Source organism: Rhinatrema bivittatum, chromosome 18 (assembly GCF_901001135.1).
Source record: "Rhinatrema bivittatum chromosome 18, aRhiBiv1.1, whole genome shotgun sequence".
Taxonomy (NCBI): Eukaryota; Metazoa; Chordata; class Amphibia; order Gymnophiona; family Rhinatrematidae; genus Rhinatrema; species Rhinatrema bivittatum.
This window is the reverse complement of record NC_042632.1, coordinates 40,676,538-40,688,253: the sequence shown is the minus strand read 5'-3', so window position 1 is coordinate 40,688,253 and position 11,716 is coordinate 40,676,538. Positions and strand designations below refer to the sequence as shown.

At 39.2% G+C, this 11,716-nt stretch overlaps 1 protein-coding gene across 8 annotated transcripts in view; it reads right to left on the bottom strand.

The window, feature by feature from the left end:
- Positions 1-258: 258 nt before the first annotated feature.
- SGCD (sarcoglycan delta) overlaps positions 259-11,716 on the bottom strand; it is a 667,313-nt gene continuing 655,855 nt past the window's right edge. For all 8 annotated transcript variants that reach the window (XM_029584042.1, XM_029584043.1, XM_029584037.1 and 5 more), the window contains one exon: positions 259-10,868. In XM_029584042.1, coding sequence (XP_029439902.1) covers positions 10,695-10,868 — 174 coding nt within the window. In that variant the 3' untranslated portion in view covers positions 259-10,694. The remainder of the gene's footprint in view (positions 10,869-11,716) is intronic.

Below are 11,716 nucleotides of genomic sequence, written 5' to 3'. Positions count from 1 at the left end.
ATTAAGACACTAGCCAATAAGATACTTTCATTGCTTGGAATCCTTTTTTTTTCTTTTCTGTATAAAAGGGACCTGATGTACAATTGCCAACACAAAAGCCACGGAACTTAAGTACACCTCAGGGAGGTGCAGTTTGACCTTTTTTTGTGGAAAAAGTCTGCAAATTTGCATAGACCTTTTCACAAAAGTTACAGTATATTTGAAAGCAATTGGCAAAATATTAAAATGAGCCAGCACTGCAAGGAAAAACTTCCCACGGTGCTGGCATGCAAACAGCTTTTTTTTTTTTTTTAACTTTTTTCCTTCCTAAAGCATATTATTAATATTGCATGCAACCTGTCCTACGTATATCAAAAACATTGTCAATAGTTTCTTTTGGCATCAGAACTGCGCATGTCCATGCCTTATTGCTTAAGCCAAATATGTTACGCTTTGAAATGAATGACATTGTGATGTGTGGCAACACTAAAGGTGGATGGAGTGAAGAGGCTGTCCTATTTTTTTGAAACCTACGCTACCTTTTGGACTGGGACGCTCGGGATACTTCTGCAAGGATATCTGTCAACCCTCCAGCCTCAGTGGCAGTGCCATGCAATATTGCTAAGTTCCAGTTAATTGTTGGACATGGCTTACAATTGGCAACTAACTACTTTTCTAGCAGTAGAAAACCTTGTACTGTGTTGCTTTTCACACTGCCTGCAGGTTCATCAACAATGCTATTAGGATTTAATGTGAAATGCAATAGCCCAACATTGAAATTTGACAAACAACTACTTTCACATGGACGCTGAGCACAGCCGTAGACAAAACAATTAGCATGTTTCATGTGGTCGGGAATACCTGAAATATCAAACCTAAGTTATGATGGTTTATTGAAATCTAAACACGAAAACCTATCCATCTGTAATTCATAGAAATGTAAACACTGGGATAGTTGTAGGTTGCGATTCCTTTAAAAGGACCAAGAAGATGGTGTAGTAGATTAGCTTTTGATGTGAGCTCCTGCAGAGAATTTTTTTTTTTTATCAGGGAGAGGAAGCATAAAAAAAAGAAATAGGGATGCACAAAGACAAAATCTTACAAATAGTCAAAAAGACAGCCATTAAAATTCAGAGGTTGGGGAAAGAGGGGCAAATGACCCCCTCTCCTTCACCTCTCCCTCCCCAGGCACCCATGGCTTTTGAGGCCCCTTCTTCCTTTAAAAAAAAAAAAAAAGCTTGCATCCTCTGAGACCAAAAAGGGATATTAGAACTTTGCACTACCCTAAGTGAAATATGCAAATTCTTTTCCTAGGGAGTGATGTGTTCCATCACTTTCCATACTTTGCCCAGTCCAGTACAAGATTCATATAAAGGCAATCTTGATACTCCTCACCTAGCTGGGTATGTTTTACCTGTGGTCTTTGCACCAATTTATAAAACTAAAATTACATTTGTATTTTTATTTTTTAAAATTCTCCAAGGAACGTGCACCTACCTGCTTTTTCTGTGGATACCTTTTCTGGGACCAAAGCTACATGCATAGTTTTGAAAATCTAAAACTATGCACTTAGTTTTCTCCTCCCACCCTTCCTCGAGCTAACCCCACCCCGGGCATGCCTCCACTACAGTGCAGGTAAAAATGCATGAGTCGTGGACCTACATGTATACTGTTACCCGCCTACAGGGTGCGTGATTTTCAGACAGTTGATTTACCTGGGGTAAAAAAACCACGTTTACCTGCCCTCATAAATAGCACATATCAAATGAGTGGTAACGGCAGCTTCTGTTCTCCGTCTTCAAGCCTAGCTGCCACAGTTTGATGCCTGTAAGTTCAGTAGATATAAGACTCTAATGCTGCTATTTATCCTGGCACACCTACGGGTACAAGTCATCTGTACATATTAAGGTACGACAGCAATACTGCCTAAGCATTAAGGGCTTGACTTTCAAAGCAACTTGCTGACATAAAACCCTTTTTATGCATAACTGACAATTTCAAAATCAATCAGGGGGTTATACATGCAAATCCGTATTTCACCAGTCCTTTTACTTGCACTAGCGAGAAACGCTCCAGGGGAGGGGAAAAGGGATGAAGTGAGAGCAGAGGAAGCATTTTTTGCGCACATTTTCCATTTTCAATGGCAGGTATGTAAGGTATACGCACATTACACAGAAAGTTACCACCCTGCTGTGCACACATGTACGTGCATGGGGGGACAGCCTGCAAATTTTCAAAGTGGATTTAGGCGCAGAAATCCTACTTTGAAAATTACGGCTTCAGTCTGCAGGCATAAAGGTCCCGCAATCTTTAGCCCTGTGCAGGCTCCTATCAAATTAACCTCTAAATGATTGGCTGGGTCAAACCCCCGTCATATCATCGATGCCAGCCAACTGTAATATCAGGCTTTGTACAGATGATGTTACTTGGCAAAGTCACAAGGACTAGATAGAGTAAAACACTATAGGAAAAAAAAAATCACATGTAAATATAGCAAAGAACCAGGGTAAAAATCTATCCATACATGTTTAGAGGGCATTCAAAAGAAAATAATATTTAGATTAGGATATTTTAATGCTGTATCTTCAGGGAATTTCCTACTGTGGGACTTCCTCTCTCTGAGTACAAGAAAATTTGTTAAAGGAAAACCTCTAAGAGCTAGGAGCAAATAATGAAGCTGTAGACAGAAGCACAGTAACTTTTAACATAAGTGTAAAAGTGGTTATTAGTGGGTTTTTCTATTTCACAAGTTTTGCACTTGGATATTTATCATAAGAAAGGGAAAATTCAAAGTAGAATAAACAGTCATTTTTGTCAAATGTATAAAAACCCAATACGCAGCATGAAACAACCAAATGAGTGATTTGCATGGTGATCAAAATCTGCTAACTGGTAAATACTCTGGAATTAACAGGGTTCATGCTAGTAATGACATGGGAACAACACTGCTTTGAAACATATCATGCATATTAATGCGGTTGCACTGTGGTTTGAAATACAAGTCAACAACATGGACACAATGGTGACAGCATGTCATTTTTTGTGGTTATTGTCAAGGAGTTGGATTTCTATACACTGGTACAGTATTTCTAAGACATAAATATAGTAGATCTGCATACATTTTGGTTAGGATAGACTGTTCTGTAGGAAGCCCTTGAGCTGGAACACACAGACATTCAATGAGAGAATAAGCATTTTACTTAACAATCCAGGGTTGGCCTGGCTAAGTGTTCAGATGTATTATTTTTAAGCAGATGATATTTTCATTGACAGCAAACAGTCATACTGTGGTTAGCTTTATGAAACATGGGCAGCAATCCAACATAAATAGGTCAAACTTCTAGCTACAGTGTACAGTCATGGATTAAAAAAAAAAAATTAATAGCAAATTGCAATATAAGTGAAGCAAATAGCATTTTTTCCCAAACTGCTGAAAGATGTATTTTTAGGCACCAGTACAAATCTTGTAGTTTGCCTCCCCTTCGATGGATCAGAATTTGATAGATATGTGCACACAAGTGTGCTGAAAAAATGCAACCTTGGTGGAACTGTTTATCTGCTGGGAAGCATGGATAACAGGATAGAAGAGCCGATTAAAATGGCCATGGGTCTAACCCATTTGCAACACTGAAGGGCCTCGATCTGCCAAGGCCGCAAGCAGGCCACATCTGCGACACTCTTAACCAATTCTCTTTACCTTGCTAACTGTGCTCACCAGTTCATGAGACATCTCCACGGTTTTTTCTGGCACGCTCATGTGCTCTAGGACACACTAATTGGGACACCCTCCTGGGAGGCAGGAGGATTCACTTAATTAACTTATTTAACATGTTTTGTAACTTAATTTTAGAAAAATATCCTGCTCGATGATATATATTTCTTCCCCATTTGAAATTACAACACATTGCCATTCTTGGCAATGCCAGGGATTACAAACATTTGTTTTGCCATACTAAAATGCTCACAAGAAAGTTTTATGCAATAATTTCAAGAGAGGAGGCCCTATCTACCTCTCACTATTCCTCAGGTTGGTGAGTGGGAAAATTCCCAGGGGAATTTTATCCGGATTCCTGAAGGCAGTTACTAAGGTTGCTGGTTAAATATACCCAGCCAACTTTAGAACACTTATTTTTCCAACCAGACCTACCTGGGTAGTGCTGAATATCAGTGCTCACTGGCTAAATCTTAGCCCTCCCGAATGCCTTCATCATATCTGATTATATCTTTGTATGGGTAATGAGTTATCTAGATAAATGCAGCTGGAAAAAGATGGCTTGGGGGGGGGGGGGGGGGAGAGGAGTGGATTTTGAAATTGTGATTTTTGATTTCATAGCATTTAAATATTGACCTGTATATGTATACAAACTTCCATTTTCCCCAATGGTTTGAGTTACAGATGGGTATTGTTATGCAAATACCGATACACCTTTAATAATAATAGCACTAGAATTCTCCATTTCTAATACGAATGACCTTCCAACCCATCTTTGGTCTCAAACTCTTTCTTTTATGATGTGAAACTTAAAAGTCGCTAAAGGATAAAATTTAATTTAAAAAAAAAACCCAAAAACAACCCAACCCCAAAAACCCAAAGTTCTAACAAAACTCAAAAGGTCACTTTCAAACCAATGCTGCTGGGCACTAACACAGGATTGCCAAAGAGGCCTGATGTACAACTATCGTTCTGCGTAACCTGTTTCTGAATTATAAGCCAGTCTCCATAATTCTGAGAGAGATTCTAAGACCAATTCAACGGTTTTCATGATAAATGAAAACCGAAATTATTCAAGCAACTATACCAACAAGTTCATGCATCACTCATTGTGGATCTACTATCATCAGTTCCTTCGGCTCTCACAATATGGATGTGTTTACAGTAATTAAACAAAGCTTTGCACAGGGGATGCCCTCTCCTCCACGTTCTCCATGCTCGCCAGTGCACGTGTCTAACAAAAATGCTGGAAAACTGAGAAAGCCAAACAGGAATTTTATCAGCTTGTTCAGGGAGGAACTGAAGAGTGTAACATAAAATTGGCTGATGCAGGCAATTCCTGAGGAAACAACGGATGAAAAAATATTCTAGTGTCCACCTTATGGTGTTGGTGTTTTAAAGAAACGGCCATGGTCAGCATACTAGCAACATTTTAACATGATGAAAGTTAATAATGCAAATCATTTTCGGTATTGTTAAAAGAAATCAGTATTCACTGTATCATGTACAATACTGCAAAATACACATGGCAACTGCTATTACTTTTATATCTGTGGGCTGCAAATGCGGGCTAGCTGGGGAATGAGGGTACTTTTGTAGCAGGTGCAAAGTGACGGAGTTAAAGTACATTCAGAGATTTAAAAATGAAACTCTCAGGCATATTTACCTACCCCTCCCACCCACCAACCTAACTCAGTGCACTTTTTAGCAGAGGTAAAACTGCATGTGCGATTTCACAGACTGTATATGTTTACCAGCACTAGGGATGAAGGATTATTTTCAGACATTGATTTTATGCAGGTAAACACTTGTTATCCCCATGAGAAAATCTTTTGAATATTGCCCCCATATTATACATATAAGGATTTGATTGGGTCATGCATAACAATGCATCAATCAGATTATTGCATCCAGGAGATCATTTGTGACTCTTGCAATTATGGTAGCTCTCAGGAATGCAGGGGAATTTCAGAGAAGCAACTTAATGAATTTTGAAAATACTGACAGTGTTGCCATAAGTACTTGAAATATTGTACAATGCACAGTCAAGTTTTCTTTAAAAGAACCCCCCAAATAAACCACAAACCAAAATAAACCCTTTTGACAATGAATCGGATCTATCCATGGATCCCTACATCTTGCATGCTTTGTGCTCAGTTTTAATCTTACTTCTGCCCACAACAACAATTTTGCACTCTGTGGTTTTTTTCATGGAGAGTCACTCAAAACTTTTAGAATTTATATAAGGTTTTACCTTTCAGTCCAGAATGTCCAAATCAAATTAGCTTTGGGCCTTGGCTCTCTTTAATATTATATACCCTGGAAAAACTTTATTCTGGAGATAGCTGGATCTTTCAAAAGTCCTCTGAAACAAGTGCAAAATCGGTGCCTTCCTAAGGAGGTAAAGTTCGGGATCATCAAAATCAATTTCTAGCAAATTCCGTCAGCTGACTTTCAGGTAGATTTATGAAAAATTAATATGAAACCCAATTTCCTCTCCTTTTGCCAGCTCTATTCCCCAGAGTTTAATGGCGCCATTTACTTCCTCTGGCACTAGGCATACTGCTAGCAAGTCAGCAGGAGATGCATTGACATTTATAGGATACAGAATTCCTCAACACACTGGCTGAGGCGGACCCAATTTATTTCATATAGGAAGTTCACGTTGTCTCTTTAGGACGAGACGGCTGTGGATTGTTGTCTATTAGGAGGCAAATTTGGGTAAACAGAGATCTAAGAGGTTTTACATGACTTGTGAAAACTCAGGTAAGTTACAATAATTTGGTTTCACGTAAGACACTTTATCCAAATGGTGGCTAGGCCTAAGTGTACCTTGCTCTGAGGAAGTTGAAAATTGTTCTTTTAAACATTTGGACATTGCACGACCAACTCGGATGTAGAAGTAGGAAAAGGGAAATTTCCATGTAATGATTATTGCTTGGCTAACACCCTAGATTTATAAGTTTTAGTTTTACAATTTAATCCTCTTATATAGAGGAGTATTCTAAGTGTGTGTGTGTGCGCATGTGTGCATGCACATAGCCACACACAATGTTATGATCTCATTCCAAGCTAAATACATTTTGAGGTATTAACTTACTGCCAAAGAGGTACAGAGTAACTAAAAAAAAAAAGGCAATAAACTATGGTAATTATATTATTTAACTATTTAATTGCAACTATTCTCCTTAAGTGTTGGTTTTAGCACTGCAAATAGATAAGATTATGTCTTGTTTTGATGATCCCTTTGTATATCGAGATGCATAAGAGTTTTCTGACACCATACCAACTCTTTAGGAAGCTTGATGGATAAGGTACATTTAGAGGATCTATGACATTCTGTAAACCCAAGAGTTACAAGACCTACTGTAAGTTACGCAATGATCTTTAATGCTTTTAAAGAAAATATCTGTATTTATAAATACTGAAGAACTCTATTGGATCAGAGTTGAGTCTTTCCTCTTTTCAATGGGCCATTTCAAATTTAGGGCCTGGTTCATGAGAGCCTTTTTTTCCTCCAGAGACAAATAATGGGAGAAAAACCCTAGTGACATCAGGCTCTTGGGTAGGTAGGGATACTCTGCACTGCTAGTGTGCTCAGCCTTGGCCTACCAAGGGCACCATGTCCATCGGAGAGAGGTAATTTCACTCCGTGCTACATAACAATCGCTTCCCTTTGGCAAATACCACTGACACTAAACCCTAGGGGACTGACTCATGGCTGGTAGAAGGAAGTGTTAAGCACAAAGAACGGCCATATTTAATTAAATCCTACATTCCTATTAAGACAAAAATAATCCCAAAGAAATTCTCAGAGGAGATTTGAATAAAAAAACTAAAATAGTGGCCCACAGGCTTTATGGCTAAAATAACAAAGAAGAAATGTAATCTTGTTCTTAGATTTGTAGAGTTTTAAGAATCAAGTGTAAATTGCTGCCAAATATTTTTTTAACTAGACTCTTAGAAGGTAATTTTCAAAGGAGTTGTGCACGTAATAGTAGCATATAGAATAGCAATTTTCAGAAGTACATTTACATGCGTAAAACCTTTAGACAATTCAGCCCTATGGAGTGACTTTTCAAAGGAGTTATGCACGTAAACGTAGCAATTTTCAGAAGTGCATGTATGCTCGTAAAACCCAGTTTTGTGTGCAGAAATCCTTTTGAAAATTACCTCAACATGATCATTTTATGATAAAGAAAGGCCATGCATTGCAGAGTAAAATGACAAGCTTATAAACGCTGAGACCACTCAGACCAGGTCACGCACAACTCAATCTCTCAGTCAGGTAAGGGAAAGCACAATTGTCTCACTTCCAGGTGCATGAAACACAACTCTGCCGGTCACACCTGAGCACGGAGTATGCACAGCTTTCTCAATCTTCTCCACGGTTTCTCAATCTGGGCAGAGCACACAGAACTCAACCCACTTCTAGGTCTAGGGCACATCCCAGTGCTGTTACAGTTGAAAGGTAAGTTCTGCATATTTATCTCGCTTCCAGCTGTAGGGCATACAGTTTCCTCTCAGTCCAACTTGTACGGCACATGCTGTTCCTTGTTCTCAGGTGCAGGGTACATAAGCTCTGCCACATTCCCAGGGATAAGGGATCGCCATCTGATTCCCGGGCGCAGAGCAGTCACCCTCTCTAGGTGCAGTGCATGCAAACCTCTAGCTCAGCTTTACGCAATTCGTTAACATTTACGTTTTGATTCACTACCCGCTTTCTTGGCTGACGTCCAATAATCACCGCAAAACACACCTCCACCCGCCTCTCCTTTTCCCCTTACCACTCCTAAAACAAAAAGAATAAGCACAAACAAATCAGTTTTAACGACAAAATAAATATCATGTGCTTCTCCTTGCAGAGTGCATTGAATTAAGGCATAGGCACATTCTCCCTCTTTGAACAGAGATGGTATATTCCGGTGTCCCAATACAAAGATTATCCTGGGTGATCCCATTTCCATTAAAGTGTAAACTAAAGAAAAAGGTATTGTTTGGAATTGTTAATTAGCAAATAACTAGGAGATAGCTGTTCAATGTCCCTAAAAGATAGACAAGTATAACCATTTCTAATCTCATTAGCATTAACAGTTTATCGGTATCTTCGCAGTTGTCTCGTTAGGAAAACGGAGCATGTCTGGCTTTCTTTAGCTAATGCAAGTACCAAGAAAGATGCCATATGCTGTCTAGAACACCAGAATTGGTAAAAGTGGTTATAATTTGGTTTTTTTTGCAGCATTTTTCCTTCAAACAGAATCCGCACATGCAATCAACTTTATAGTGCGCGTTTCTGCAAGTGATTACTCTGCGTGCTTGCTACGCCGCATTTTCTGAAATGGGGAGAGAAAGAATATTGTCATCACCCAATTAGTGGGATAAAACTAAGAAACAGCTATAAGCTACTGTTTGCGCTAAGCTTCTGTAAGTCCATGCTGGTGCTGTGGAGTCAATGTGGGTTGCTGCGGCCTACTAAGGTGGCCACTGATTTCAATGAAGCTCATGGGTTGCCATGGTAGCCCACAATAAAATGATAAAATGCCACAGACCGCAAGAAACTCGCAACGGATTGTATTGGTAAACTGACATGGTCCGGTCACACAGAGTATCAGCGACAGGACTGTAACTGGAATTCAGTCCTGAATCCAAAATGCTCTGCTCTATTCACCAGGCCAGAAGCTTGAACACATTTTTAACAAAAGTAGGAAGGTAAACAAGCATATTCTCTCTCTTGTTTACTCCAATGATGCACGTTGACCTTTAGCAACATAAGCCAAAAATTAAAAAATAAAGGTTCGCACATAGCTTAGCCACGGACTGCCTCAAAGGTCAACATCCCACCAAACTGTAGAATTCATGGACCTTAAGTTTTTTGTGGAAAGAGGGATTAGAATGGACAGAATCCAATAGAAAATTTATAAACCCGGAATTAGTTAACATATATCCTTGGTGACCTGGCCATTGCTCAGTATGCAGAGAAACTCTTGTTTAATTTAATAGCCAATTGCCTACAGGAGTTTTTGATGCCACCTAGTATTTGGACAGTAAAGGGTGGTGGTGGTGGGAGGGTTTGAAATATTCAAAGAACATGGGTATTTGAAAAACACGTTTTTGGTTTTTTTTTTTTTTTTTTTTTTTACCACACATACCTTGTAGATAATTTTCCTAAAATAAACTACCCCCATGGTTTCTTTTTGGAAATTAGCTCAAAGTGCATGCACCATTAGTGCTTGGGCACTTTGCATGTGGGCAGCAGAGGGCAGAGGCGTGGTGCAAAATATCGCATGTATTGAAAATTCCATGTATACCACCTTTCTTCCTATCACCTACGTCACCTCCCACCCCGGGCAAAAGTACACTTGCTTTGGAAGCCCAGGCATACTCCTAGCTGCTCCAGGAAGAAAATTATCCTGCTAAATGGCATTGAACATTGTCCTTCATATTAACAGGTACTAGCCATTGTGTTAATGGGCATTAGAATTTTTTTTTCCCCTTTTACCAGTATGAAAATTTCAGTGGCTATCCAATTAGTTTAGGGTACAAAATACTATTTTGCCCTTTTTTTTTTTTTGTTAACACGTTCTTATGTACCCTGATTTATCTTCCATAACCATATCATTTTGTTTCCATTAGGAGACAGAAAACAGCTTTTGACTATCAATCCATACTCATTTAGAGTAGATTTGGAAATGCTAAAATGTAATTTTCTTCTTTGTCAGTTTTAGTTTGAGAGGAAAAAAATGGAATCATACACAAATGTAATAGGGTCACCCTAGGATTCCTTGTACTGAAACATCAATTTACACAGAGGATATATATATATATCTATATATATATTTATGTATATATATATACGTATACTGTATATATATTCACACACGCACACAAAAACGTCTTTGATAGGCTTTCTGTGTTCTAGTAAAAATAGTTGGCAGCCACAATCCATGAAACCAGAGAAGGTCTTCATGCTGCCTTTTTTTTTTTTTTGCTCTGTTGCAGTTTCTCAGTTGCAGACACTTGTGTTTATCTGGCAGGTGGAGCCGGCTCCCGCCTGGGACAGGAAAAGTCTCCCATTGGGACAGACGCAGATCTCGTAGACTTTCTGCCGGGATCCTGTAGAGGAGTATGAACCACGGGGAAGTCTAGGCAGCTTGATTTTTGCAGCGTCCAACTTAATCTAAAAAAAAGAGGGAAGGAAACAAAGAATACATTCTGTTGGCATACACCGGTGGTGTTTATTTCCCGCTGGCGGATATGGAAGGCAAACGAGTACCCCCCCCCTCACCCTCCACCTATCTCACTCACCCCACTGCCTTCTCCTCTCAGACGTTTTCCTTCCTATAGCAAGTCTAAGTGATATTTTTTTTCCTTGTTCACATTCTTGGGAGGTGAATTTCAAAGGCATTTAACATACTATTATAGCAAGTTTTAAAAGCCCATTTGCCCAAATTAGAAGTACTTAATGTAGGTAACAGCTGACAATTCAATGGCATATATTGTCGCATTTTTCAAATGCAACGAATTTCATAGTTCATTTGTGCGCTGAGTGATTTCTTTTAAATCTGCTGGTTGTTAATTTCATGCAGTATCCACTTGTTTTTATTATTTGACAAGCTGAAGAGCCCTAAATCAGCACCTCCCAACCCTGTCCTGGGGACCCCCACAGCCAGTCGGGTTTTCAGGATATCCATAAGGAATATGCATGAGATACATTTGCATATAAGGAGTCTCTATATCATATGCAAACTTATCTCATGCATATTCCTTGTGAATATCCTGAAAACCTGACTGGCTGTGGGGTTCCCAGGACAGGGTTGGGAAGCCCTAACCTTCTTGTAAGAAAGCTTTTCCATCCCTTTTCTCATTTTTGCTTCCCTTTCTACACTTTTTCCAGTTCTGCTATGCGTTTTTGGGAAGGGGGCAACCAGAACTGCACACAGTATTCAAGTTGTGATGCGCCAAGGATCAGTATAGAGGCAATATATTTATTTATTTTTCATTTAAAAATGTGTACCTGTTCAGTCC